At 48.9% G+C, this 25,618-nt stretch overlaps 1 protein-coding gene across 2 annotated transcripts in view; it reads left to right on the top strand.

Moving 5' to 3' along the window:
- The first annotated feature begins 18,326 nt into the window (after nt 1-18,326).
- SBK1 (SH3 domain binding kinase 1) overlaps nt 18,327-25,618 on the top strand; it is a 49,084-nt gene continuing 41,792 nt past the window's right edge. For both annotated transcript variants that reach the window (XM_073888081.1, XM_073888080.1), the window contains exon 1: nt 18,327-19,118. In XM_073888081.1, coding sequence (XP_073744182.1) covers nt 19,093-19,118 — 26 coding nt within the window. In that variant the 5' untranslated portion in view covers nt 18,327-19,092. The remainder of the gene's footprint in view (nt 19,119-25,618) is intronic.

Raw genomic sequence — 25,618 nt, 5'->3', positions numbered from 1 at the left:
TGCTACGAAGGACCATCTTTACTTTATGCTCAGTGTTTGAAGTTTGGGTGGGGCTGACCCCACTCCTCAGTGTCAGGAGTAAGACTGTGACCCAAGACAATGTGATTTCTGTTCATTTATTAACAAAACCAATGCTGTAAAAAATAATCTTATGCATACACATAAATGTGCAGGTGTTCTATAGGAGGAATTCACAAAAGTAGAATTACTAGGTCAAAGGGTAAATGCCTTTGTGATTTGATGGATTTTCCTGAGTCATCCTCTATAAGAGTTGTCCACTCTTACCAGCTACACGGACAGTATCTATTTCCACACAGACCGGCCAATAGGATATACTGTCAACCTTCTGGATTTTTGCCCATCTGAGAGGTGACATCACAATTTTTTCTTTTCTTTTTTTTTTTTTTTGAAGATTTTATTTACTTGAGAGAGAGAGCACAAGCAGGGGGAGAGGCAGAGGAAGAGGGAGAGGGACGAGCATACTCCTCGCTGAATGGGGATCCCAAAGCAGGGCTTGATCCCAGGACCCAGAGATTATGACCTGAGCCACCCAGGTGCCCCAACATCACATTTTTGTGTGTGTGTGTGAACTGTCCATTTTTGTACTTTGCCCCTCTTTGCTCTTGAGTTCTTGGGTTCTTTGGCCACATTTCTAGGAATTCTTTATGCAATAGGGAGATTAACCCTTTGTGATATTGACTTGCAAATATTTTTCCCAGATTTTTGTCTTTGGCCTTTGCTTATGGTTTTGCTTTTCAGTGAAGAAGTTTTGATTTTTTTTATAGTTGAATTAATTGATCTTTAATGGCTTCTGAATTTTGAGTCATACTTAATAAGGATGATTCTATGCCAATGTTTAAAGGAATTTACCCACACTCTCTTCCAGTACTTTTATACCTTTAATAGAAAACACAGGTTAATCTTTGATCTACATAGAATTTATTTTGGTGTATGGCATGAGGTCAGAATCCAAGCTCTTGTTTGAGACAGGAGAAGCCAAACCCAAACCAGGTACAGAGTAAGGTGATTTAGTTCCCAGAAAGACGCCAGACCAGTTGCCAGAACCTGATGCATGAAACAAAACAGGTACCCAGAACTGGCCAGGACAGCTGGAGCAGCACCACATTCCAGTAAGGTGACAGCAAGAAGACAGCAAACCCAGGGTCCCCGTCAGCATGAGGACCCAAGGAGACCAGGAGAAGGACCTGAGTAGCTGCTTCTGGGCTCCAGACAAAGCCTGGAAAAAAAATAAGTAAATTCAGTGTTCTTTTGTATTATTCAATAGCATTTTAAGGTTTCCTTCATACAGATTTTTTTTTTTAAGTAACCTCTACGCTCAATGTGGGGCTCGAACTCACAACTCCAAGATCAAGGGTTGCGTGCTCTTCCGACTGAGCCGGCCAGGCGTCCCTCCTTCATATAGATTTTATGCATTTCTTATTAAGTCGATTTTTAGGTCCTTTACCTTTTGTGTTGCTGTTCTGGATGGGAGTCACCACTTCCATTATTTTCTAAGTGGTTGTTTTTAGTAAAAATAAGGAGGCTATTGATTTCCTTCATTAAATTTTGGACCCAGCCAACTGAGTATTTTTATTGTTTTGTTTTGCTTTATTTTTCCCAACAGATTCACTTAGGTTTGCCAGGTACAAAACTGTATCATCTGAGGGGGGCCTGTCTGGCTCAGTTGGTAGAGCATGCAACTCTTGATCTTGGGGTCGTGAGTTTGAGCCCCACGTTGGGCATAGAGATTACTTAAAAAAAATCTGTATGAAGGAAACCTCCCTTTTTCCACTTCATAGAGATGACTGAAAATCGAGAAGGGTGTTTCCCCTGATTCCAAGTCCTGCATGTTCAGGGAGGAGGAAGAAAAGAGAAATTCACATCTCCGGTGGTGCCTCCTCACCTTTACATATGTTCACTCCTTTTCCACCCCCTTTCCCTTTACAGAGTAGATTTCTTTTTTTTTTTAAGATTTTATTTATTTTTTTAGAGAGCATGAGCAAGAAAGAGAGAGCACAAGCAGGGGAAGCTACAGAGGGAGAGGGAGAAACAGGCTCCCTGCTGAGCAGGGAGTCCAATGCAGGGCTCAATCCCAGGACACCAAGATCATGACTCGAGCTGAAGGCAGAAGCTTAACTGGCTGAGCCACCCAGGTGCCCCTACATAGTAGACTTCTATCAGACTTCCAGCCCAAGATCAAATATCACTTCCTCTGGGAAGTTCTCCTTAACCTCTCTACCCAAATCTGGGTGACCTGTAGTTGTCCCTCATGGAGGTCACCCCAGTCATTGCGCTGCACTGTGGGAGGACGTGATGAGTCTGTACCTCCCTGTGGCTGTGGCTCTAAGAGGGAAGGGAATGTGTTCATTTAAGGGACTGCTTGTTTTCAGCTTGCCCAACATCCATCACTCCCTCAATGCCCTTCTGAGGTTTTTCTCCTCTCATTAAATACCGTGAGTAGGGGCTGAAATCAAAAGTTTTCTCCCCTCCAGCCAAGGTGAGGAACATTCGGCCAAAAGTAGGCCAGATGGACCTCCCTCCCAGGAATTTGAATATTGGGACAAAGATAGAAATGTTTGGACTGCTGTTCCAGATGTGTGCCCACTCTATGTGACAAGTCCTCCTTCCTAGCCTCTAGAGCTGCCCACTTCTAAGGCTCCTGTTGACCCCATGAACAGCCCATTTCCTACCAAGAAATTCACTTTTGCTTAAGTTGGCCACAGTTGTCAGGGTACACTATGCTGCAGTAACAACCTAAAATCTCAGTAGCTTAACACAGTCGAAGTTTATTTCTTGTTCATGTCACAGTCACGGAGGGTTGGCAAGTCATTCAGGGTCACAGGCCCTTTCCATGTTGGGTCTCAACACTCCCTTCAGGTCTCTAGAGTTATCAGATCTTCTGCATTTGCTGGCAAACAGGAAGAGAATGTGGAGGATTGCCCCAGAAGTGCTTTAGGGGGAGAAAGGTCGTATATCACTTTCTCCCCAAATTCCATTGACCAGAACGTAGTCACATGGCCCCACCCAACTGCAAGGGAAGGTAAGAAATGAGGTCCACCTGTCAGAATGAGAATAGAAACAGGGTTTCTACTGCTCACCACCAACCAAAGTATAACTTGAGTGTTACACTTGCCATTGTACTTTCAGCCCCAACCCCATGCCTACACAGAGTGCCCACTCAGTAAATATTTACTGAATGAACAAATGAATGACACATGATATTGTGTAGTCTTCATAATCACCTTCGTAAGGCTCAGAATAGCTAAGTGACTTGCTGATGGTCACCCAGCTAGTAAGTGGTCAAGCCAGGATTCAGGGCCAGTGTTCCATTGTCCCATGCTGCCACCCAAAATTTCCATCTGTGTGCTGAGCCCTGAGCTGTGTGGGAAAATGAAATCAATAAGAGCCAGCCCTTGGCTTGGAGGAGTTTACATCGAAAAGAGAAAAGTTGAAGAGCAGCCAAAGTTTGCCAAGATTTAAAGACCAGTTCAGGACAAAAATGAAATGAAATGGCACACACTTCCATGCCAAATGCACTGCACAGATAAACGTGGAGAGCACAGAGATGCACTCTGGGGTGAACCCAATGGTCTGGGAAATCCTCAGAGACAAGGCAGAGCTCAAACATCAAGAGAAGCTATGTGCACACAAATTCTCCCAGGGACATCTTGGATTCAGACTCTGGTCAATCAGCATGCTGCACTGGATTCAACAGCAGGCAATTTGGGCTTTAGGTGTCAGCCTAACTGCTCACCTGCCACACTATTTGTCATGGGCTGAAATTTTCGAAACTGTTTTAGTTTGTATGAGAGAAAAGCAATTCAAATTTGCTCTAACAAGACAGGTATATTTTCTGATTCATATATATTAAAAGTCCGGGTATAGGTGGCCTTCAGGCATAGTTTGATCCAGGGACTCCTACCAGGTCCTTGGAACTTGATCTCACTGTCTTTTAGTTGATCCTTTGGTCTTGGCCAAGCTCTCCCCTAGTGGTGGACCCTGGCTGTATCAGACTCTTGTCCTCTCAGGAATAAGTCTAAAGGAAAAAATGATTTTCTTCCTGAATTGTTCTGGAAAGGATCCTATGATTATTCTAGGTTAGCTTTAATTGAGCCATCACTTTTGAGCTGGGTGGAATCTAACTTGAAGTCCTGGATGGTACATATCTGTACTCTGTCACTCCTCTATTTCCAGATTTTGGTGACCTCAGGAAGGATGCAGAAGGGAGAGACTAGCAAAGGGACTTCTCCCCACATAAAGGGAGACCTCAGCCTGGCACCTCCTCTTGGAGCAGTCAGGAACCTGCCCAGCATATCATGACACATGCCATAGAAACCGTTAGTAGACAGGTCTGGATTTTCTTCATTCAGTGAATGGAAGCCTCTGCTGGACAAAAGGGAGCCAAAAAGATGTGGTAGGTCCCAAGGTTGACAATAGTTGGTGAGCTATCCCCATCCTCCAGCTGCTTGAAGGAGCAAGATGTTCTTCTGTTGAGTACCCCTGAGCAGCATTATCTTATCCACATGACTCCCTTTGACAAATAGAGCCTGGCATGGGAACCACTGGGGACAGAACTGGTGGCTGGGCTTGGGCTGAGCAAGCTGGAGCGTCATTAGGAACTGTCATGCATCCGTGTGGCCCAGAATTCAAGAGGCCGCCACTGTTTAGGCAACATGTGTGACAATAAACAAAAACCCACTTGTGCTAATTTAAATACAGTGATTTATACATATACATTAGGAATATGTATATACATTAGGAATGCTTCAGCAACAAATAACAAAGACTTAAAAATGAGGACTTTTTTTGCATACTAGTAAATAAGTGACATGACGCTGTGTAGACTCAGCTGCTCAATGGTGTTATGGCATCTCTGTGATTCTCTTAGCCTTGCCCTCATGGTGGCAAGATGGCTGCTGCAGCTCCAGACATTGTGTTCACATTCTAAGTAAGAAGCAGAGGGAAAGAGAATGTGCCAGCCACACCTGGCCCCCCCCCTTTTCTTGGATAAAGAAAAACCTTCCTGTAAACGTTGAGCAGCCTTCTGCTCCCATCTTATTGATCAGAACTGAGAAATACAGCTTCCTTAAGCTGCAAGAGCAGCTAGGAAAGGAGGCAGTCTAGTTTACTAGACTACAGTGACAGTAGAAGGAGTGAGAAATACCAAACAGCGTCAACCACAGGAAAGTTTATTATAAATATGGCAGTATAATATTTTGGGGACATCAATCTCTGTTCTTTTCAATTTCTTGATATTTTTTTTCTTCCCTGCCATCAAGCTAAAAGCTGTGCTTGTCACCTCAAGAGAGGAATGTGAAAAAGTGAGAAACAGAAAAAGCCATGGGTCTGGCTTTTGTGTCTCAATATTTTAAGTCCTTATCAGAGAAACATAAAAGCCAAAAATAGGGTTTGCCCCCTTTAGATCAGGAATATTTCCCTGGGGTATAGGGAAAAAGAGAAAGAGGAGACATAATGCAAAAAGAGAGAGTTTGGGAAGTCTCCGAAGGCCAGGCCCTGAACCCTACTTTTCGTGGGGGAAGCAGCAAGACTCCAAAGAAAGGTGTGAGAAGCCCAAGAGCAGATGGAAAAAATGCTTCCCAGAGTACCTTGGTTCCCAGCGGGCATGAGAGCAGCAGAATGATCCCTGAGCCTTGGCAATGGACCAGGAGAGGCCAAAGTAGCTGTGCAGACAGAAACTAAGTGGGCTGGGCAAGCTGATGGTCAGGGATAGATGGCTAAGAACGGATGTTTTAGGCACACCTGCATAGACTTCAGGACCAACACTGCCCGCCATAGCTAGGCACTTCAAAGGCCACCCAGGAATTAGACACATTCCACAGCAAGGTGCAGGTGCCATCTTGGCTTGCAACAGGAATGATGGTGAATCACAAAAAACGTAGAGGAAGTTATTCGTGCACCCTTGAGTATGTGGACTGAGGTGATAGTCCATGACAGAGATGGCTAGTTGCCTCCCCCAACATCCATTCTCCCCTTGTTCCCTAGGAATAAACCCTTACTTTTAGCTGAATACATTTCCCAGACTCCCTTGCAGTAAACTGTGATGGTGTAACTATGTGGTGGCCAGAAAGATGTTAAAAAATTGCTCTGTGGGACTTACAGGAAGTTGCCCTAACAGGGAGGGACCTGGGGAGCCTGGGTGGCTCAGTCAGTTAAGCATCCGACTCTTGATTTTGGCTCAGGTCATGTTCTCAGGGTCGTGAAATCAAACCTGAGTTGGGATACACCTGGAGCCTGCTTAAGATTCTCTCTCTCTCTCTCTCTCCCCCTCTGCTCTCCCAAATAAATAAATAAATAAATAAATAAATAAATAAATAAAGGGAGGCACCTGCTCTCTGTCCCTTCTTCCTGGTTGCTACCTGGCATAGGCAGCTCCAGCAGCCATCTTGGTCCAAGAGGTGACCTTGAAAACAGAAGGTGGGAGAGAAAGTGGAGCCCGAGTCCCTGTGATGTGGCCTGCCTGCCTCCGACATGTTTGACATGAATGAGAGACACACTATTATCAAACAAAGTGCCACAGGTTGCGTGGCTTAAAGAACAGAATCGTATTTTCTCGTGATTCTGGAGGCTAGAAACCCGAGAGTAAGGTGTCGGCAGGCCTCCAGCTTGGGCGTGTAGACTGCCATCTCCTCCCTGTCTTCGCGTGGTCCTCCCTCGGTGTGTCTCTGTGTCCCAAACTCCTCTTCTTCCAAGGACACCAGTCATATTAGGTCAGGGCCCACCCAAAAGACTTCTTTTTTACCTTCGTCACCTCTTTAAAGCCCCCATCTCCAAATATGCTCACGCTTGGGGCTGCGGGGGTTAGGACTTCTGCACACGCACTGGAGGAGGGCCACGCCGCTCAGCTCTACACACACCTGCCAGGAGACTGGGACTGGCTCAGGCCCTCCACTGACCACCGACCGTCTTCCCGCGATGCACCTGAAGGAGCTGAGGACAAGGCCTGTCCCCGCGGCCAGCCTGCCCTGGGCTTCAGAGAAGAGACGAGACTTATATCTGACGAAGGTCCATTCCAGATGCCTTTCATGGTTAGCTGGAGAACCCTCATTTTACAGATGGAGAAACGGAGGCAAATCCCTACCCTTATACCAGGACCTTGAATCCCACCTTCTCCCACCTTCTTGAAAATTTCTCTCTTCTATATTTTCAACCCCTTTCAACTGGACCCATCCCATTAACTTGTTAAAGATAATTCACCAGTTTAAAAAAAAAAAAACAAAAACCCTAAAAACAGAAATGAAGTTACATTTGTCATCCCTCTTCCCCACCCTCCCCATGCCTGAACCCCTTGTGGAACCACATTTTACTGTTTTCCCCAGTGTTTTTTATGCAAATATAAGCAAATACAGAAATATTTTCATATTTCCCATTTTCCCCATGACTTACGCAAAAGATGGCACACCAAATACACACTTCCTCCCATTGCCTTTTTTCTTTTCACTTAACGGTATATCCTAGCGATCTTTCCATTACAGTACACAGAAACTTTCTTCATTTTTTTATAGCAGCAAAATATTCCATTTATGCATGTACCATGGTTTATTTAATCTGTGCCCTATTGGGCTATTTCCAGGCTCGTGAGAAAAAAGTCAAAGCCACAATGACCAAGTACACACACACACACACACGCACACACACACACACACACACACACACAATTTTTATCCATGCCAAGTAGCTCCATAGCATAAATTCCCAGAAGCGAGTCTGCTGAGTCAAGGATAAATGCACCTGTAATTTTGATAGCGACAAATCGTCAATCACAAGAATTATTCAAATTTGCAAAACCCCTCAGAAATGTACACAAGTGCCCACTTCTCCTTCAGCTCCCTCAAGTCAGAAGAAAAATGACAAACTAGGGGAAAATATTTGTAACTCAAATCACAAATGAAGGACTCTCCTGCCTCATATGTGCAACTCTTAAAATCAATAATAAAAAGACCAATGAACCAATAGAAAAATGGATTAAAAATATAAAAAAGACAGTCTCTAAAGAATAATTTCCCCAGACCTATGAAAAGATGCCAAGTTCACTCGTAATAAGGGAAATGAAGTGCACATCAAAACCATACCAAGAGGCTGTTTTTCACCTGTTAAAGAGTGACCAAAAAATCCAAAAGGTTGAGATTTCATCATTATTTATACATTTCCTTTTTTTTAAGTTTTTATTTAAGTAATCTCTACACCCAACACGGGGCTCGAACCCACAACCCCAAGATCAAGTGTTGCATGTTCTTCCGACTGAGCCAGCCAGGCACCCCATTATTTATACATTTTCAAAGTGCTCTCCTTTGTCCTCTCCAGCCACTATGCTATTTCTCATCTCTGCTCCACAAGCAAACTTCTAGAAACATCTATCTAATGTCACTGCCTCCGTTTGCACGCCTACCCAAAACACTGCCAAGGCAGGAGTTCTCAACTGGGTGTGATTTTTGTCCTCCGGGGGACATCAGGCAATGTTGGAAACAATTTTTATTGTCACGGCTGGGGGTGGGATGCTTCCAGCATCTCACTAGATTTACTCACTAGTAAAGATCAGTGATGCTTCTAATCATCCTCCAAGGCCCAGGACAGGCCCCACAATGCAGAATCATCCAGCCCAAATGTCAACAGTGCCAGTGTTGAGATTCCTGACATTGAGATTATCTCTGGCATCCAATGCAGTGGACTTCTTCTAAGTTTTCATGTACCTTGACCCCTCATAGCATTCAACGTGTTGACTGACTCTCCCTTCCTCCTTTTCGAAATGTTAACTTCTGCGATGCTGGCTTCCCCTCCTCCATTCCCTTCATAGGCTCATGCCCCATATGTGGCAATCCAATATTGGGGTTCCTCAAGGCTGGGTTTCTCTCACCCCACACTGACCCTACTTGACATCACACACACGCTCTTGGCCTTAATCGCTGCCTGTCCAGACCTCACTTTAGAGCCTCAGTTTTGTAGCGCTAACTTCTGACCCCACAGTTCCACCCAGGTGTTTCCAAGGTCCCTGGCTCCCACCAGGCCAGACTTGCCTTCTTGGTCCCCCATACCACCCTCGGTAACTGGTAAAACCATCAATCTAGAAATGCGAGCTGGATGCTGGGGCATCATCCTCGATGCCTCCCTCTTCATCATGCCTTACCAGGTCCTGAGATGTACCCTCTAAATAAATATCTCTCTAATTCATTCACTTCTCCCCAGTCTCACTATACCACCAGTCCTCTCCAGATCACGGTCACCTTTACCATGGACCACTGTGTCATCTGTGTGGGTTCTCCACCACCGCCCTGCCCACCCTCCCAGCAGCCACAGGGAGCTTTTCGAACCCCACATTGATGTCCACTTGCTCTTAGGATCAAATCAAAACCCTTTACCTGCTGGCATGGCCTGGTACCTGCTAGCCTTACCTCAGAGCAGCAGAGAGGATCCCTGCCCCAGAAGACATTACAGGGGACTTTCCACCTGAGATATCCTGTAATTCAGGCCCCTGGTCACTTATAGCCCTTCGTGTCACTTGATACAGTGACACAGACCTGAAGGAATTGAGTGGCAAGCTGTGTTGCAACCTGGGGCAAGAGTGTTCCAGATAAAAGACCAGGAAATGCAAAGACCCTTGAGGAACAAGACAAGTTGAATATATTTCCCCACATACTTGTCGGCAGTTTGTTTTTCTTTATTTTGGAACTGCCATTTCATGGTCTTTGCTTGTTTGTCCTATGGGGTTCGGGGGCCATCTCTTTCTGATTTGTAAGAGCTAATTTTGTAGTAAGAATACTAACCTTATTCTGTCATTTGGATTGTATGCTTTAAAAATAGTTGGCCGGGCGCCTGGGTGGCTCAGTTGGTTAAGCAACTGCTTTCAGCTCAGGTCATGATCTCGGAGTCCTGGGATCGAGTCCCACGTCGGGCTCCCTGCTCAGCGGGGAGTCTGCTTCTCCCTCTGACCCTACCCCCTCTTGGGCTCTCTCTCTCTCACTCTCTCTCTCTCTCTCTCTCAAATAAATAAATAAAATCTTTAAAAAAAATAAATAAATAAAAATAGTTGGCCATTTGTTGGGGCACCTGGGTGGCTCAGTCGGTTAAGCGTCTGCCTTCGGTTCGGGTCATGATCCCATCCCTGCATTGGACTCCCTGCTCAGGGTCCTGGGATGGAGCCCTGAATCGAGCTCCCTGCTCAGCAGGGAGCCTGCTTCTCCCTCTAGCCCTTCCCCCTGCTCATGCTCTCTCTGTGTCACAAATAAATAAATAAAATCTTAAAAAAAAAAGCATCTGCCTTCAGCTCAGGTCATGATCCCACGGTCCTGGGATCGATCCCTGCCATTGGACTCCCTGCTCAGCAGGAAGTCTGCTTCTCCTTCCTGCTGCTCTTGTGCACTCTGTCTCTTTCACTGTCTCTCTCCCTCTCAAATAAATAAGTAAAATCTTTAAAAATAATAATAATAAAAATAAATAAAAACAGTTGGCCATTTGTGTTTATTTTGTTTGTGGTAGTTCTTATTGTGTAGAAATTTTAACATTTTTTATAGTCAAATTTATGATTTCTGAACTTGTTTTCTAGCCAGCAGGACACTTTCCCAGCGAGATTTTTTTCAATTCATTCATATTTTCTCCTAATTCTTTTATAGTTTTAGTTTGAAGTTTGAAACCCTTGATCTATCTGGTGTTTCCTATGCTTTGAAGAGTGAAGTATCCATGAGGCGGCCTGGGTGGCTCAGTCGTTAAGCGTCTGCCTTTGGCTTAGGTCATGATCCCAGGGCCCTGGGATCAAGCCCCACATCGGGCTCCCTGCTCAGCGGGAAGCCTGCTTCTCCCTCTCCCACTCCCCCTGCTTGTGTTCCCTCTCTTGCTGTCTCTCCCTCTGTCAAATAAATAAATAAAATCTTTAAAAATATAAAAATAAAGAGTGAAGTATCCTCTGAGTAAGGATCTGGATTTATCTTTTTTCAAAGAAAACAGAAAAAGAAAGAAAATAGACTAGCCCATCTTTTCCTCACTAATTTGAAATGCTCTCATGCCAGATATTAAGCTCAAACCTACCTCTGTACACTCGCTCTGCAATGCAGAGGGCAGGGTTCTACAAACCAGCTTTCTTCTGGGTCAGCGCCCTGTGTACACTCTGCCCATAGGGGGCGCTAGAGATAGACTTTGAGGCTAAAGGATGAGAAGGACCTTCCTGCCCCTGGGGCTAGGACCCAGGGGCTATGGTGATGCTAAGGGATGGCTTGCGGGGCTTTAGCCCTCCTACCACTTCATCAGATCCCCGCGGAGTCATCCCAAATAAGCATATTCTAAATTCAGCAGTACCCCTGCTCTCCATTGTTGCCACAAAACAATCACCTCTTCCTCTTCCTCTTTGAATCAGATTGCCCTCCCAAAGATGTCTACAGAGAAGTTCTAGAACTGATCTTACTTGGTTTCAGAAGGAGAGATCAACAAGGCCGGAGGGCGCTGCCGTCCCACACCTGAGACCCGCCTCACTGAGATCTACACACGGCTCACCCAGCCCTGAAACTTGTCTTCGCAAAGCGGAGCCCACACAGGGGTACTGACTCAGAGATAGCAATCCCAGCCCCTCACTCTCCGGTTCCTCCTCCCAGCCACGTCCCACTCCGGAAGAAGGACCCAGGCCTCAAGGCAAAGTCCCCTGGTGCCAGGGGTCCACCCATCATAACACAGGATCATGAGGCAGGAGCTCTCTTGCTGGCATCTGTTGCAGGGCTGCAGTATGCAGGGGAGCGGTTCTATTTTGTGTGACTCCCCAAGGGCAGACTTAGGGCTCAAGGGCGAAAAGCACAGGGCCCTTTCCATTGCCAGCACCACCCATCTTGGGAGGGAGTGAGTGAGTTCCCCATCCCTGATCCTTTGCCTGGAGTGCATTCCCTCCGGTATTAACATGACTCACCACTCATCTCCTCCAGCTGTCACTCAAGTGTCACTGTATCAGTGAGTCCATCTGTGACCGCCTTATCTAAAATTGCAAACCTCCCACTCCATCCCTCTTCCTTGCTTCACTTCCTTAGCACTCATCATCATATAGTTTATTAATTTATCTTGCTTATTATCTGTCTCCCACCACTGGAATATAAACTCCACACAGGCAGGGATTTTTATGTTTTGTTCATTACTGAATTCTTCGTGTTTAAAACAGTGCCTGGCACATAATAGATGCTCAACAAATATTTGTTGAACAAATTCCTCCCAACCACATTAGAGACACTTAGAGGTATTGTTTTTATTCCCATTTCACAGAAAATGAGGCACATGAAGATGAAACAACTGGCCTTAGCAGCAGCCACGGGTTTCCACTCCAGACATGCTATGCCCAGCACCCCTGCCCTTATTTCTACACTATACTGCAGTTACAAAATGCTTATTGCAGCATTGCCTGGAACAGAGGAAGCCTGGAAACAACCTAATTTCCCATCAGTAGGGGGACAGTTAAATAAATTACAATACTAGGCATCCTGTAATAGCCTATAAAACCAAACTATAAACGAATTCGAAACAATCTCCAAGATATTGGTGAGTAAAAAATAGCAGGATGCAAAACAGTGCATTGCATGTGCTCTTGTCCATAAAAAATAAACAGGATAATCATACGCACATTGGTTGGATATGAGAGAAAAGTTCTGAATGGATACTATAGAAATGGTTGACAAGGCAAAAGGGAAGCTTGGGGGTCTCTAGTAGGAGGAAGCCTTTGCATTCCATTTTGTATTGTTGGGATTTTAAACCATGAGCATGATTTACTTTTTTTCCAGCACCATAAATCTTCCACATTGTTTAAAACTCAAAAAAAAAGCTACAGGGCTTATATAAAAAATTGGCAGTCCCTTATCCCATATCTTTGTGCTGCAGGTCTTTTCTTAAAGGCAACAAATTCAACTCTTTTAGCTGTTCCTTCTGTTTGCTATTCTCTAAGTCAGGGTTTCTCAAACTTTAAGGAGCACGTGAACCACCTGGGATCTTGTTAAAATCTAGGTTCTGATTCAGCACGTCTATGCTGGGTTCCAACATTTTGCATTTCTAACAAGTTCCCAGATGATGCTCATGCTGCTGGTCCATGGATCATTCTTTAAATGGCAAGATTCTAAATAACATGCTAATACCCCTAGTTCTTGATTTTTCTGCTTTTGATCTTACTTCCTAATATAGAAAATGAAAATTTGGTTCTCTTACACCCTCACCCCAACCTCTCCCATACACATGCATCCTGTTCTCCTCCTCCCAATATAGTTATATACCTGTTTGGTTAAAATAATTTTTTAGTATTTATATTATTATGCCTTGGTAGATAATATATATTCACAGCTTAGCCACATAGCACGCTATGATTACATTTCCCTTATTGTGCAACTTTTTGTTTTCCCTGGAGTTAATAATTGCTTTATTTTTCCTTTCATCTTTATTAATGCATTCTCAAACTCTCCTGACAAAACTGAAAATCTGTTCTTGGACTAAATACTTGCTGACAATATGAGTAGTTGTGAGGGGTGGCACCTCTGCATCACTCCATCTTTCCTCCCTCTTGAGGACTAAAACGTGAATAGGGTGCTCATAAGCCAGCTTCAGCCAAGAGGATCACCTACCTCTGGACTGTTACCTGAAGAGAAATAAAATGCCACCTCGTGATAAACTTGGACCAGACCTGGATTGACACAAAACTTTTCCCCTGTGATGTAATTCACCTGCTCCTCTGGGAAGACACTGGCATTCTCGACAGAATGCTTAAACAACATTCCCATAAATCTTCATTCAAGTAAGACCTCTTCTAGGAAGCGAGCTTCCTATCCACTCAGCTGTCAATCCGTCAGTGCCACCAATGATCCAGAATCAGACATTCTATTTTCTTGTGTCCAACGATGAATATCTAACCATTCTCTTCCCTATAAAAGGGAAAGGACTCTTTGAACCAAGTCGGTCATAAGCCTCTTTCCTCATGGCAAACTTGAAATAAAACTTTGGCATATACTCCTAATTAACTTATCAGAAGACTTGTTTGAGCTGCTGTAAATGTGGGGCCTCTTTGTTACAGTGGCTTAGCTGTACCCTAATTAAGAGGGAGAGAAGAGCCATCGCCTACCCACTCCCACTGGGCAGAGAATCCCCCGCAAGTGGGACCCCTTCCTCTCTGGGCCTGTCTGGGTCCCCACGTGCACTGCCCAGTGCATGGCCTGGCCTAGAGCATGCACCCAGCGACTACTGAATTTGAAATTGAAATGGGAGCTAGTGGTGCTCATATTTGCTTCTTCACCAAACTGGGAGGTTCATCCCAGTGATCATGCAGGTCTTGAGTGAGGGACTTTGAAAAACAGCCATGCTCAGTGTTTTGTCCAAGCTTCAGAGAGCCCTGGGAGAGAGGGTCAGCCCAGGAGATGGAACTTAACTGACCAGTTACTGTTGCCAGGCATTTTATATGCTCTGACACATGTAATTTCCCCTGAGAGCCCACAAGGTGGGTATTTGTTGTTGTTGTTTTTTAAAGAATTTTTATTTATTTATTTGACAGAGAGAGAGAGAGAGAGCACAAGCAGGGGGAGCGGCAGACAGAGGGAGAGGGAGAAGCAGGCTTCCTGCCAATCAAGAAGCCAGATGCAGGGCTCGATCCCAGGACCCCAGGATCACGACCTGAGCCAAAGGCAGTCACCCAACCAAATGAGCCACCCAGGTGTCCCCAAGGCGGGGATTTGGAGTAAACCTCAGCAATTTTTGCCTGCCCACCATCCATGGGCCATGAAGGGGAACAGGGAAATGAATAGAAACCAGGAGGGGCCCTGTGTGGACCAAGAACAACAATGTGTCATGAACTAAAGAGATGGATTAACTCTCTTATTAGAGTTCTGCACACCTGAGTCCTAAATGGAAAATAAGGGGCTATCGGGGAAAGTCCTCTAGGGTTTGGCTGGGGCTTGGGTGAGGCCTCGCAGTCACCATTCTCCACATCCTGATCCCTGGGTTCTGGAGGGCCATGGCGCTAAGCTGGGAACCCAGCAGACGGCCCCTGCTCATGGCCTGAGTGTTTCCAATTAGCCAGGCATGGGCCCTGAGTCCCTGGGGAAAGGCCTGGGTTCCTTTTTTGGAGGCTCATTGTGTTCTGGAAACATTAAGAAATGCCAAAATCAGCCTTATGGAGACCAAAGAGTATCTTAAATGTTTACACTTGCCTAATAAACACTTTTAACACACACACAAATACAGTGCAACACAGTTGTGTTCACAACATAATTACAGGATTCATAAACGATATTGACTCAGGGCACCCCATGGGATGCTGTGGGGAGGATGTGGTCTGAGATGGGACACAAAGACATGCCCTTAATGTCCCATGAATGTTCCCGGTCCTCCGTCTCTTCAGGGAAATTGTCATGCCTGAATATATAACTGCACGTATAAATCGTATCAGAAGCTTACATTGAAGTCTCTTCGGGAATGTGAGGCCTGGACCAGATTTCCCCCATTGCCCTGGGCAGGTCTGTGAGCCTGGCCTGAGCCCAGGACGATGACTGGGGCTGACCCTGAGTTCTAGACAGGAGAAGGCGCCCCCAGGTTGCCAACACGGGAACCAAGGACTGCAGGCCTAACTCCAGCACCCACAAGTTGGTGGGGCTGCCTCAGTTGGCATGTTTCTGGTCCATGGGTCTGGCATAGGGACCATCCATCTTGGAGCAGGGAGCAAATAAATGGCTGAGATTTAAGGACTCAGACCCGCTAAGATGCTTGGGGCAGAGTTTGGAGCTGCCTGGTGTCCCTAATCTTTCCTCCCTCGCTGGAATCAGAAGAAGTTAGGGGTAAGAGAGAGAAAGGTGGGGTCTCAGACCCCTACGGACTTGGTCTGAGCCTCCAACCCCACCCCCAAGCCCAAGAGCCGGGCCGAGTCACCCAAACAGGAGACAGACAGAGCTTCACAGCCACTGAGAATTAAAACCTATTGATTTTCCCCATTAGCTAGAGAACGCCATCAGAGTGCATTAAAACCAGGCAAAGCACCAGCATCATGAATAATTAACATCCACAAATGACAACCCATGGGGCTCAGGGGAGGGGGCACGGGGAGCCTGGAGGCTTGGGACACCCTGACCCCTTCTGACTCCCACCCGAGGGAGCCAAAGCCTGGCCTGGCCTGGCCTTCCCTCCTCCTCCTCCCCCCTGAATCTCCACGCTTCCTCCTGCCCCCCCCCTTTCCTCTCCTCTCCTCAAGGAAACACCAAGTCTCCAAGGCAAGCAGCCCAGGCAGAAAAGGAGCAGGGAAGATAGAACACTGAGACGAGAGTCCAGGTGCCCGTCTCTGCCGTATGTCACTGCGTGACCCCAGGGGAGTCTGCCCCTTTCTAAGCTCATTCCCTCCGCTGTGGAGTGTTGGGGTTGGATTAGCAGGCTTCTAGCTAAGTCTATAGGTTTGTGGTTCCTGAGAGGGACAGTGACTGATGCAAGGCATCCAGCAGGGACTGTAGCAGAGCCCGCACTAGAACCTGGGGCCCCTAGGCCAAGCCCCCTCCAGCCCAGACTAAGGGACACCTTTGCGCAAATCAGCAATAAGTCCCCCTCTCTGGACAGATTCAAAAAGGCACCCCTCTAGGTAGACTGATGTTAGGAAGGCACTCTTCAGGCTGACCAATTAGCAAAATGTGACCCCCCCACACACACTGTCACAGGGCTAAAGACGCAAAGCTTGGCAGAGCAGAGGTAGGGCCGGATATCAGCCCCCCACTCACCCTCTGCCAGGCTGCCCCATGCACTGTGCGCAACCTAAACACTCCATGTGGGGGCTGTGTCCCCAGCCCCCACCTTCTCTTAGCCAAGGAGGAGCAGATCTGTCCTTCCAGCCAGTGGAATTCAGTTCAACAAATATAGATGTTTCCTTCCAAGCTTCTCCGCCCTCGTCCGCCTCCTCAGCCCCTCAGCGGACCCAAGTTCCTGTTCCATTCTCCTCCCATCCATCCTTCGGCCTCGGAGCCCTGGGAGAGGCACCTCTGCAGTGACTACTTGCTACAGGCCTGACCGCATCACCTCCGTCTGCTGCCTTGCACCTCACCATCCATCCTGCATCTACTCTGCTCTCTCTGCTCCTGAGCCCCAGGAAAAACTCTGCTCGCTCCCTAAAACCCAGCTTAAAGACCTGCTCCTCCACTCATCCCTGTCTTCCTCAGACAAGCCAGCTAGTTCTTGACTCTGGGCCTTTGCCCCTACTGACCCCTCTTCCTGGACAGTCTCCCTCCAGATCTTCCCGCCGCCGCTCCCTCCTCCTCCTGCTGGTCGCAGCTCCAAGGTCACCTCCCCTGAAGGTCCTCCCTGAGCACCCTATCAAACCACCTGCCCATCTTCAGCCTCTCTCACATCTCCCTGCTTTATTTTTTCCTAGTCCTTTTCACACTCAGAATTTATGTGTCCTCCGTTGATTGGTGTTTCCAGGGCCACTGTGAATGGTTGTGTGCGCTCTAAGTTGCAAAGGAGGTGAGTGGGGCCGGAACCCAGCCTGTGATGGACACTCGGTGCTGCTATTCGAGGGCTGCACCTGCCTACACTGGCACTGTGTACATGAGCTGAGACCCCACCGGCCTCCCGCCGGGACATGCAAGGCCCCACCGAGGCAGGAATAGTGTCTGCCCTCTCCATTGCGGGGTGCCCAGTGCCCAGCACAGTGCCTGGCACATAGATGCTTCCAACATTTCTCAAGCAAGCGAATTCTCTCCGGGGGCCCAGGGGAGGGGGCACGGGGAACCTGGAGGCTTGGGACACCCTGATTCCCTTACTCCCACCCGATTCCCACACTCCTCAATAGGATGTATGGCTGCATGTAACCTATCTCTGGGTCCCACGGGGGGTGGGGGTGCGTCCTAAAGGAAGCCAGCCAGGGAACCGGACCCGGAGTCAGCGACAGTGACTGTTCAGGGAATGCGGTGGGAGGATCCAGTGGCTTGAGGCGTGGACGTGTGAGTGGAGGCGTCCAGCAGATGCTCCCTGGAGCTCAGAGCCCCGACCGTCGCAGGGGTGCCGGCCCGAGACCCCCAGTCCTACCTGGCTCCCTGGAGGTGCCTATGGAGGGTTGAGGTGGCCCAGGCACTCTGACCGCGATCCCGACGCGCAGTGCCGCGCGGAGCCGGCTGGGCGGGCGGTGGCATCTCAGGGTCCCGCGGAGCTGGGGCTGGACCCGAGGCGCCGCCCTTCCCTCCGCTCCCTGCGGCCGCTGCCGGCCCCACCGGCCTTCCCAGCTCTGGCAGGGAAGGAGTTAAGCTCCAGGCTTCTCAGCGTGAATGTAGAGCTATTAATACCCACAGCCAAGCGGTCTGCCAGAGCAGCCACCGAGACCAGCCACCGGAGTCCAGGGATCAGGCAGCCCGGGGAGCAGGCAGCCGGGGGAGCAAGCTCCGCGGAGCCAGAGCCAGGACTCCGAGGGCCCGAACTTTTCTTGGGGGACGGCGTGGGCACGGTGCCAGCTTCACCCACCTTTGAGCTTCAGGTCCTGACCCTCTCTCCTGGAGGCCACCCACGCCAGCCACCCCAGGAGGGCAGAACAAACTTTCTTAGGGGAAACCACCTCTGCCGCCCGCCGTGCTGGCCGGACAGGGAGGAGCAGACGTCCGGACGGACAGATGAGCAGATGGACAGCGCGCCTGCGAGCCTGCCCTCCCAGTCCCCACTCTGAAGGGCCGCTGCAGAGCGGGCAGCCAGGGGGCCTAGGTCTCCGCCAGGGGCAGCCAGGGGCCCTGCTGGACCTTGGTCTACCAGCCAGTGACCTCTGAGGGCGGGTGGCTCCCTGGAAGCCGCGTCCCAGGGCCCAGCCCCGTGGGCCAGGACAGGAGTCCCCATCAGACAGAGCCACAGGCTCTTCTCCCCACCGAGGCCACGGGGAACCTGAGTGAAAAGGCACAGGCGGCAGGTGGACAGGCGCGGGGCCCCGAGGCCAACCGGCTGCTGACCCTGGAGCGCTCTGGCTCGGGCACCCCTGCCCAGGCTGGGGACGATGCGGCCGAGGCCCCCAGCAGCCACCCCTGCCCGGTCCTGGAACTCCCTCCAGCCTGGCCTCTGGGCTGTGGAGCAGAAGATGGGCCAGCCTTCTGCTTCGTGTGCTTCCACAGGGAGGAGGAGGAGGAGATGCTGAAAGAGGTCCCACCACAGAGGTCAGTGGCCTGGGGGAGGGGGTGGGGAGGGTGAGGGGTTGGGCGGGCTGAGGGCACAGGGCTCAGACCCAGGGCCCTTCTCTGTCGGTCCTCTGCTTACCACTCACAGCCACCTCCGCGAGTCAGACTCTCAGACACCTGGCCCGCACCGCAGCTTCCTGCCTGGCTCTCCCATTCTGGTCCCACGGGGCCTTTCCCGTCCTCTCCTGTTGTGCTGCTCACGCCCACCCTGCTCAGAGCCCTCCATGGCCCTCCATTCCCCCGGGATGAAGTTGGCACTTGGCTGGGCGTTCAAGGCCTGCGTGATTGGGCTGACCCCACCCACCTCACTGTGCTCTGCTCCCCTATATTCACCCCCAGTGAAACTGCCCAGACTTCCCTTTCCCTGATTCCCATCCATCCAGGCTCAGTGGCAATGTCTCCTCCTCCAGGAAGCCCTCCAGGAAGCCCCCGCCCCACTCTGAGCTGAGAGCCACCTTTCTTCCCTGCGCAGCACTGACACCTAATCATGTTCAGTCTTTGTTGAAATACTCAGTGGAAAATGTCTGCGTGTATATATGCTTGAGTGTGTGTGTGTGTGTGTGTATGCTTGAGAGTGTGTGTGTGTGTGTGTGTGTGTGTGTGTAAAAGGGAGAGAACAGTGACAGGGTAGGAAGGAAGGTTTGTGTGGCTGTGTGATTGAGCATTGGGGGGGTGATTGTGAATGTGCATACATATTTGTGGGAGTGGGTGCAAGTCCTACGTACCTATGTAGGTGAGGGTTCATGCCCCAGGGGCCATTGTCCCTTTTGCCAGCTTGCCCCACCCCCACCTGCAGGGAAACCCAGGCTCCAGCCAAGCGCATTACCCAAGCTGTGACCACAGGCTCCGGGAATGGATGGCAAGTCTGCAGGGGACACAGGGGTCACCTCTGCTCCAGCCCAGCCCGCCCACGTCTCCATCACTGCCTGAGTCAGCACTACCCCGGGTGGGGAGAAAGGCAGGCTGAGGGCTGACCTGGGTGCCCCTTCCGGGCCCCTTTCAGGAGGGTGGGGGGGTGGGGGTTCCTGCAGCCTGGACCGAGTTCCTCCCTGAATTTCTCTGTTGGACCTCCAGTCTGTAAATTTCCCTCTGTGGGCCTCTGTCTCCTCATCTGTGGAATGGGGAGAAAGCCCCTGCCGTGGTTGTCAGTTCATCACTCAGCAGTGACTGAGCCCCCCCACCCCCACCAGAGCACTGGGGCCCTTACCTTCACAGGGTCACAGCCTGCCAGGAGAGACAGACAAGCAAACAGATGAGTTTGGCAGAGTGATGGGCACCCAGACAGGCATGGGTGCACTGCGCTCAGGGAGTCAGATGGGAAGATGGACCACTTGTGCCTGCAGGGGCCCTAGGAGGCCTGCCATGTCTGTCTTACTGTCCGGGTCCTCCCCCAGGTGATGAGTGATGTTGAAGAAGCATCACAGGGAGTGGGGATGGCAGGAGCAAAGGCCCGGTGGTATGAGAAAGAAATTGTAGGAGGATGGGGGGAGATGAGGCTGGTGGGGTCCAGAGGGGCCAGGTCACAAGGGGCCTTGACTGCCGAGCGAAGGACTTAATCCCTCAGCGGTGGAGTGAGCAATGGTGAGGGCCAAAGCAGGAGACTGAGTGCGACTATCCATGCATTCCAAAGCAATGGGCTCCTGAGAGAAGCATTATTCTCATAGTAGGGGCTTAAAATGCTTGTTGCATGAATGAAGATGGCATGGGGACATAGGATACCAGAATCATCTGAGTGGATTGTCAAAAAATACATGCTCCTGGGACACCTGGGTGGCTCAGTTGGTTAAGCATCTGCCTTCAGCTCAGGTCGTGATCCCAGGGTCCTGGGATCCAGTCCAGAGTCCAGCTCCCTGCTCAGCGGGCAGCCTACTTCTCCCTTTCCCTCTGCCCCTCTCCTCCTCCCCCTGCCATGGAGGATGCCCCTCTGCCTCCTGCCCTGGGGATACAATGGCCTGAAAGTCTCCTTTCCAGCTGGTGGGTGCTGGCCCTTTAAGGCCCAGAGAGGGGACACCACCAGGCTGGCCAACAGTGACCACAGGTGCCAGGTGGTGAAGCTAAAAATACTGAGTGATGTGGACACTCAGGCTGCAGGCTGGCGCGGGTGGGAGGGAAGGCTCTGGAATCTTTCTTTCCTACTGTAGGAGGGGCAAGTGAGCAGTGATGTCTGGTAGGGTCCCCTTAGGGGCTGAGAGAAAGTGTCCCCCACCCACACCCCTCTCAGCCCTCCTCAAGCCCCTGGAAGATTCACTCCCAGTAGCCGCTGCCATACTCAGTGAGGACAAGAAGGCACACACTGGACCGACTGCATGCAGGCGACGTGCTATAATAGAGGTGTGAGCACGGAGAGCCCGGGGCTTCTCTTGGGGATGATGCAAGACATCTGCATTGGATGAAGGCTTGTCACCCACAGTATTGCTTCCCGATCCACCTACCTCTGACACTTTGGTGTATTAATTAAGGCGACACCAGCTGTCGTAACAAATAAGCCTGGGAATCACTGTGGTTTGACACAGGAGAGCCTATGTCTTGCCTCTGCAAAGTTCTAGGGGGATTGTGGTGTCGGGGAGACGTTACCCTGCTCGGTCTTTCGGAGACCCAGGCTCCTCCCATCTTGTGATGCAGTTGTCACCCGGGGCTTCAGGATCTGCTGCTGGATTCTCTGCAACCACTGGTAGACAAAGAAGAAAGAGCACAGGAATTGCACGTGAGGTTTTACAATCCAAAGCTGGAAGTGGCCTACTTTACCTCATCCACACTTATTGGCCAGAACAGCTCATTGAAACAAGACAAAACAAAACAAAACAAAAACCCTGGGAAATGTAGTTCAACTGTGACAAGCTCCTAGGACTGTAAAAATGAAATATTTGAAATATGTGAAAACACCTGACACATGACAGGTGCCCAGTGTGTCCGTCTGTCTGTCCATTCATTCATTCATTCCACAAAGTTCACTTGAGACTGGAAGGTGAAAACACCACCTGTGTGCATGTGGGGCTTATAGCCAATGTGGGAGCCAAAGAAAACATAAGTAAACAAATAAATATGATCAAAACCCACTGTTAAGGAAATAACCAGAGGGATGGTGGGGAAGACACCACCTTTGCATAAGGTGACTAGGAGAGGTAGGGATATTTCGTCTGAGAGCTAAAGAATGAGAAGGAGCTGGACAGAGTGGGGGTAAGAGCATCCCAGGCCTGAAAAACAGACGTGCAAAGGCCCAGGGGCAGATGAGAGTTTGGCCAGCATGGCTGGCACAGAACACATAGTGGGGAGAGTGGCATGAGGTGAGGGACAGGCTAATTTACAGAGTGGACACAGGGTACCAGTGTGGAGGTCATGGTGAAGATAGAAGGGCCAGGGCGGTGGCCTGGACCGAGGCGGGCCTTGGAGATGGGGAAGCAGATGTCTCCTAGGTATATTTAGGAGATAGAATTTGCTGATGAGCTAAAGGAAGAAGGGAATGGAGGATGAATCTGAGGTTTCTGGGTGGAAGAGACACATGGATGATGGGAAGGCTCAGGGGAGGGAAGGTGCAGTGAGAAACTCAAGAATTCTGCCACGGCTGTTTTCAACTGCCACGGAGAAGCACTTGAGCTGGCCAAGAAACTATGATGTCAAGTGAGGGCTTGATCCTGAAGGTCTGGGGCTCAAAGGCGGAGACCCTTGGCTGGTGATAGACTGGCAGAGACATCAGCAGAAAGGTAGGCATTGGTTCCAGCAGCCAAGAGAAGAGTGTCTCCAGGAGAAGGGAGAGCGGACAACTGGCCTCAAAGATGCCAAACAATCAAGGGAAGAGAGAACGAATTTGGCAACACGGAGGTCAAAAGTGACTTGGAGAAGAGACGTTTCATGAAGGGTTGGAGACAGAAGCAGGTGTGAGTGGAGCCGGCTGGTTAGGATGCAGAATGAACACAACACATTTAACTTCTCTGAAACCCCATCGAAAGGAAAGAAGCGAGTGAATGCTTTAAGGTATGCATTTGAGTCCTGGGTTTGCTGCCATAACAAATTACCGCAAACTTGGTTGCTTAAGACCAGACAAATGTATTATCTTACAGACTGTATATCAGAATTCCAACTGGGACTTTGGATTTGAACTGGGTTGAAATCAAGGTGTCGACAAGGCTGCCCGAGGAAGCTCTTTCTGGAAGAACTTTCTGGAAGTTCTAGAAGAGAATCCCTTTCCTAGTCTTTTCTGAGGTGCCCTTTTCCAGAGGGCACCTGTACTCCTTGGCTTGTGGCTCCTTCTCTCCCTCCCTCCCACCAGCAGGTAGCATGGTAGCATCACTCAGATCACAGCTGGGAAAGAAACGTTTTCTGCTTTTTATGCTTCATGTGCTTAGATTGGGCTCGCCTGAATAATCCAGGATCCTCTCCCCACGTCAAGGTCCTTAACCTTAATCACATCGGCAAAGTCCCTTTGTGCCAGGTAAGGTAACATACTCACAGGTTCTGGGCATTAGGACACAGACACTCGGGGGCAGGGAGCGTTATTCTGCCCAGGACAGTATGAATCTGCAAGAACTGATACATTACACAGCAGACAACAGCAACAAAATTTTGAGTCTGGATGGCAGATGAGTGTGTGGTAAGTGATTTCCCAGCCGGATGACGATGCACCTGAAGCCAGCCCCAAACTGGGAGTGAGAAAAACAAGGAGCTCCACAGTTAACCGCACAAAACCCCCAAAGGCTCCAGCTTTAGTGGGCTAAGTACTCCTGGAAATGGGAGTAGAGCTGGGGCCCAAAACAGGAGGATTGGTGTAAGAAGGGCTTTAATCCTCAGATTTCCTTCTTCCCACAGCTGGGCGGCCGCCCCTCCCCCGCCCTGACAAAGGCTGAAGGTTTATTCTCCAGAGAGAATAAAACACAGGGTCTCCAAACATATCTTGGAGTCTGATGGGCCAAGAAAAGAATACCTATGTAGGCTGGCATCAGGGATTCCCAGTGAAACAGCCCAGCCAGAATTCTCTAGATTGAAACCCCCCGAGCTAGCCAGCCCCCAACCCAACACAAGGCTACTCATCAGCTTGCTTTTATAAATTGTATTTTTATATTCTTTAATCAAGGCATCATTAGAGTGGAATGCAAAGGTCTTAAGTGGTTGGTTTAATGAGTTTTAACAAATGTATACACCTGTAACCCACACCTCAATCAAGATCTAGAACATTGCCATGTAAGGTAACACATTTGTAAGTCTCTTCACGCCTGGATCCTATACCTGCCCCAACACACACACACACAGGCAACCACGCTTCTATCAGCTCTTTAAATCTTTTAAGCATGAGCCAGGGACTGCCAACATTGGAGAAAAACCTGTAATATAAGAAGCAGAACGAAAACAAACAGAAAGGGGTGCCTGGGTGGCTCAGTCGTTAAGCAGCTGCCTTCAGCTCAGGTCATGATCCCTAGGATAGAGCCCCACATCGGGCTCCCTGCTCCGCGGGAAGCCTGCTACTCCCTCTCCCACTCCCCCTGCTTGTGTTCCCTCTCTCACTGTTTCTCTCTCTCTCTGTCAAATAAATAATAAAAATTTAAAAAACAAACAAACAGAAAAACAAAATTTGGAGGAAACAGAATCCACAAGGGAAAGAAAACCTAAAAACAAAACGATTATGACTATATTCTGAAATTTAGAAAATACATTGCAACTATGAAACAAACGCTAGATGCTATTTTGAAAGACAAAAACACTCTGAAAATAAACAAAACAAAAAAATTCTTAGAAATTAAGAATATCGTCTGGAAATGAAAAACATATTTAAAAGAGTTAGAACAGGGGTCAGCAAACTATGGCATGCAGCCCAAACCCAACCTGTCACCTGTTTTTCTTTTAAATAAAGTTTTATTGGAAGACAGCCACACACACACACACACAGACACACACACACACACACACCCTTTTTTTTTTTTAACTATGTCCTATGTACTATGGCTGCTTTCACATAAGCAGAGACCATATGGCCCATAAGCCTCAAATATTTCCCAGTGGGCCCTGAATAAAAAAAAAATTGATTGACCCCTGGATAAGAAGATAAAGAAATTTTTCAAAAAGTAGAACAAAAAGGTAAAGATACATGTGTAGATTTGGATCCTCCAGTCAACAGATGCTATGATACGGAGTTAGGAATTCAAGAAGTCCTGGGGGCTGATGCTCATGAAAATAAAGGAAGAGGAAGCAGGACTGGACAGAGAGAGTCTTCAGACTGCGACGGAGAGCCAACACCTGTGAAATGGATGCTGGAAGGAAACCGATCTAAGCAAAGGGCACCTGACCTAGAGGCAGATCAAACAAAATCTCGACCAAACAGGAGGGGCTCCCGGAGCAAAGACTGTCCATCCAAGGAGCCCCATATTGGGCAGAAATGGCCAGGCCCTGGTGTCTCTTCTGAGCTCAGTCGCTGGTTGGGGCTTCCCAAGAAGACCTTGGCCCTGACTCAAAGGCTGTGGCAGATCTCAAAGGCCCTGTAGTTGGAGGCT

Source organism: Callorhinus ursinus, unplaced genomic scaffold, assembly GCF_003265705.2.
Source record: "Callorhinus ursinus isolate GAN/ISIS: 27379988/994484 unplaced genomic scaffold, GSC_fseal_2.0 scaffold87, whole genome shotgun sequence".
In the NCBI taxonomy this organism is placed as follows: domain Eukaryota; kingdom Metazoa; phylum Chordata; class Mammalia; order Carnivora; family Otariidae; genus Callorhinus; species Callorhinus ursinus.
Note: the sequence above shows the minus strand (reverse complement) of the source record. Positions and strands in the feature narration are given on the sequence as shown.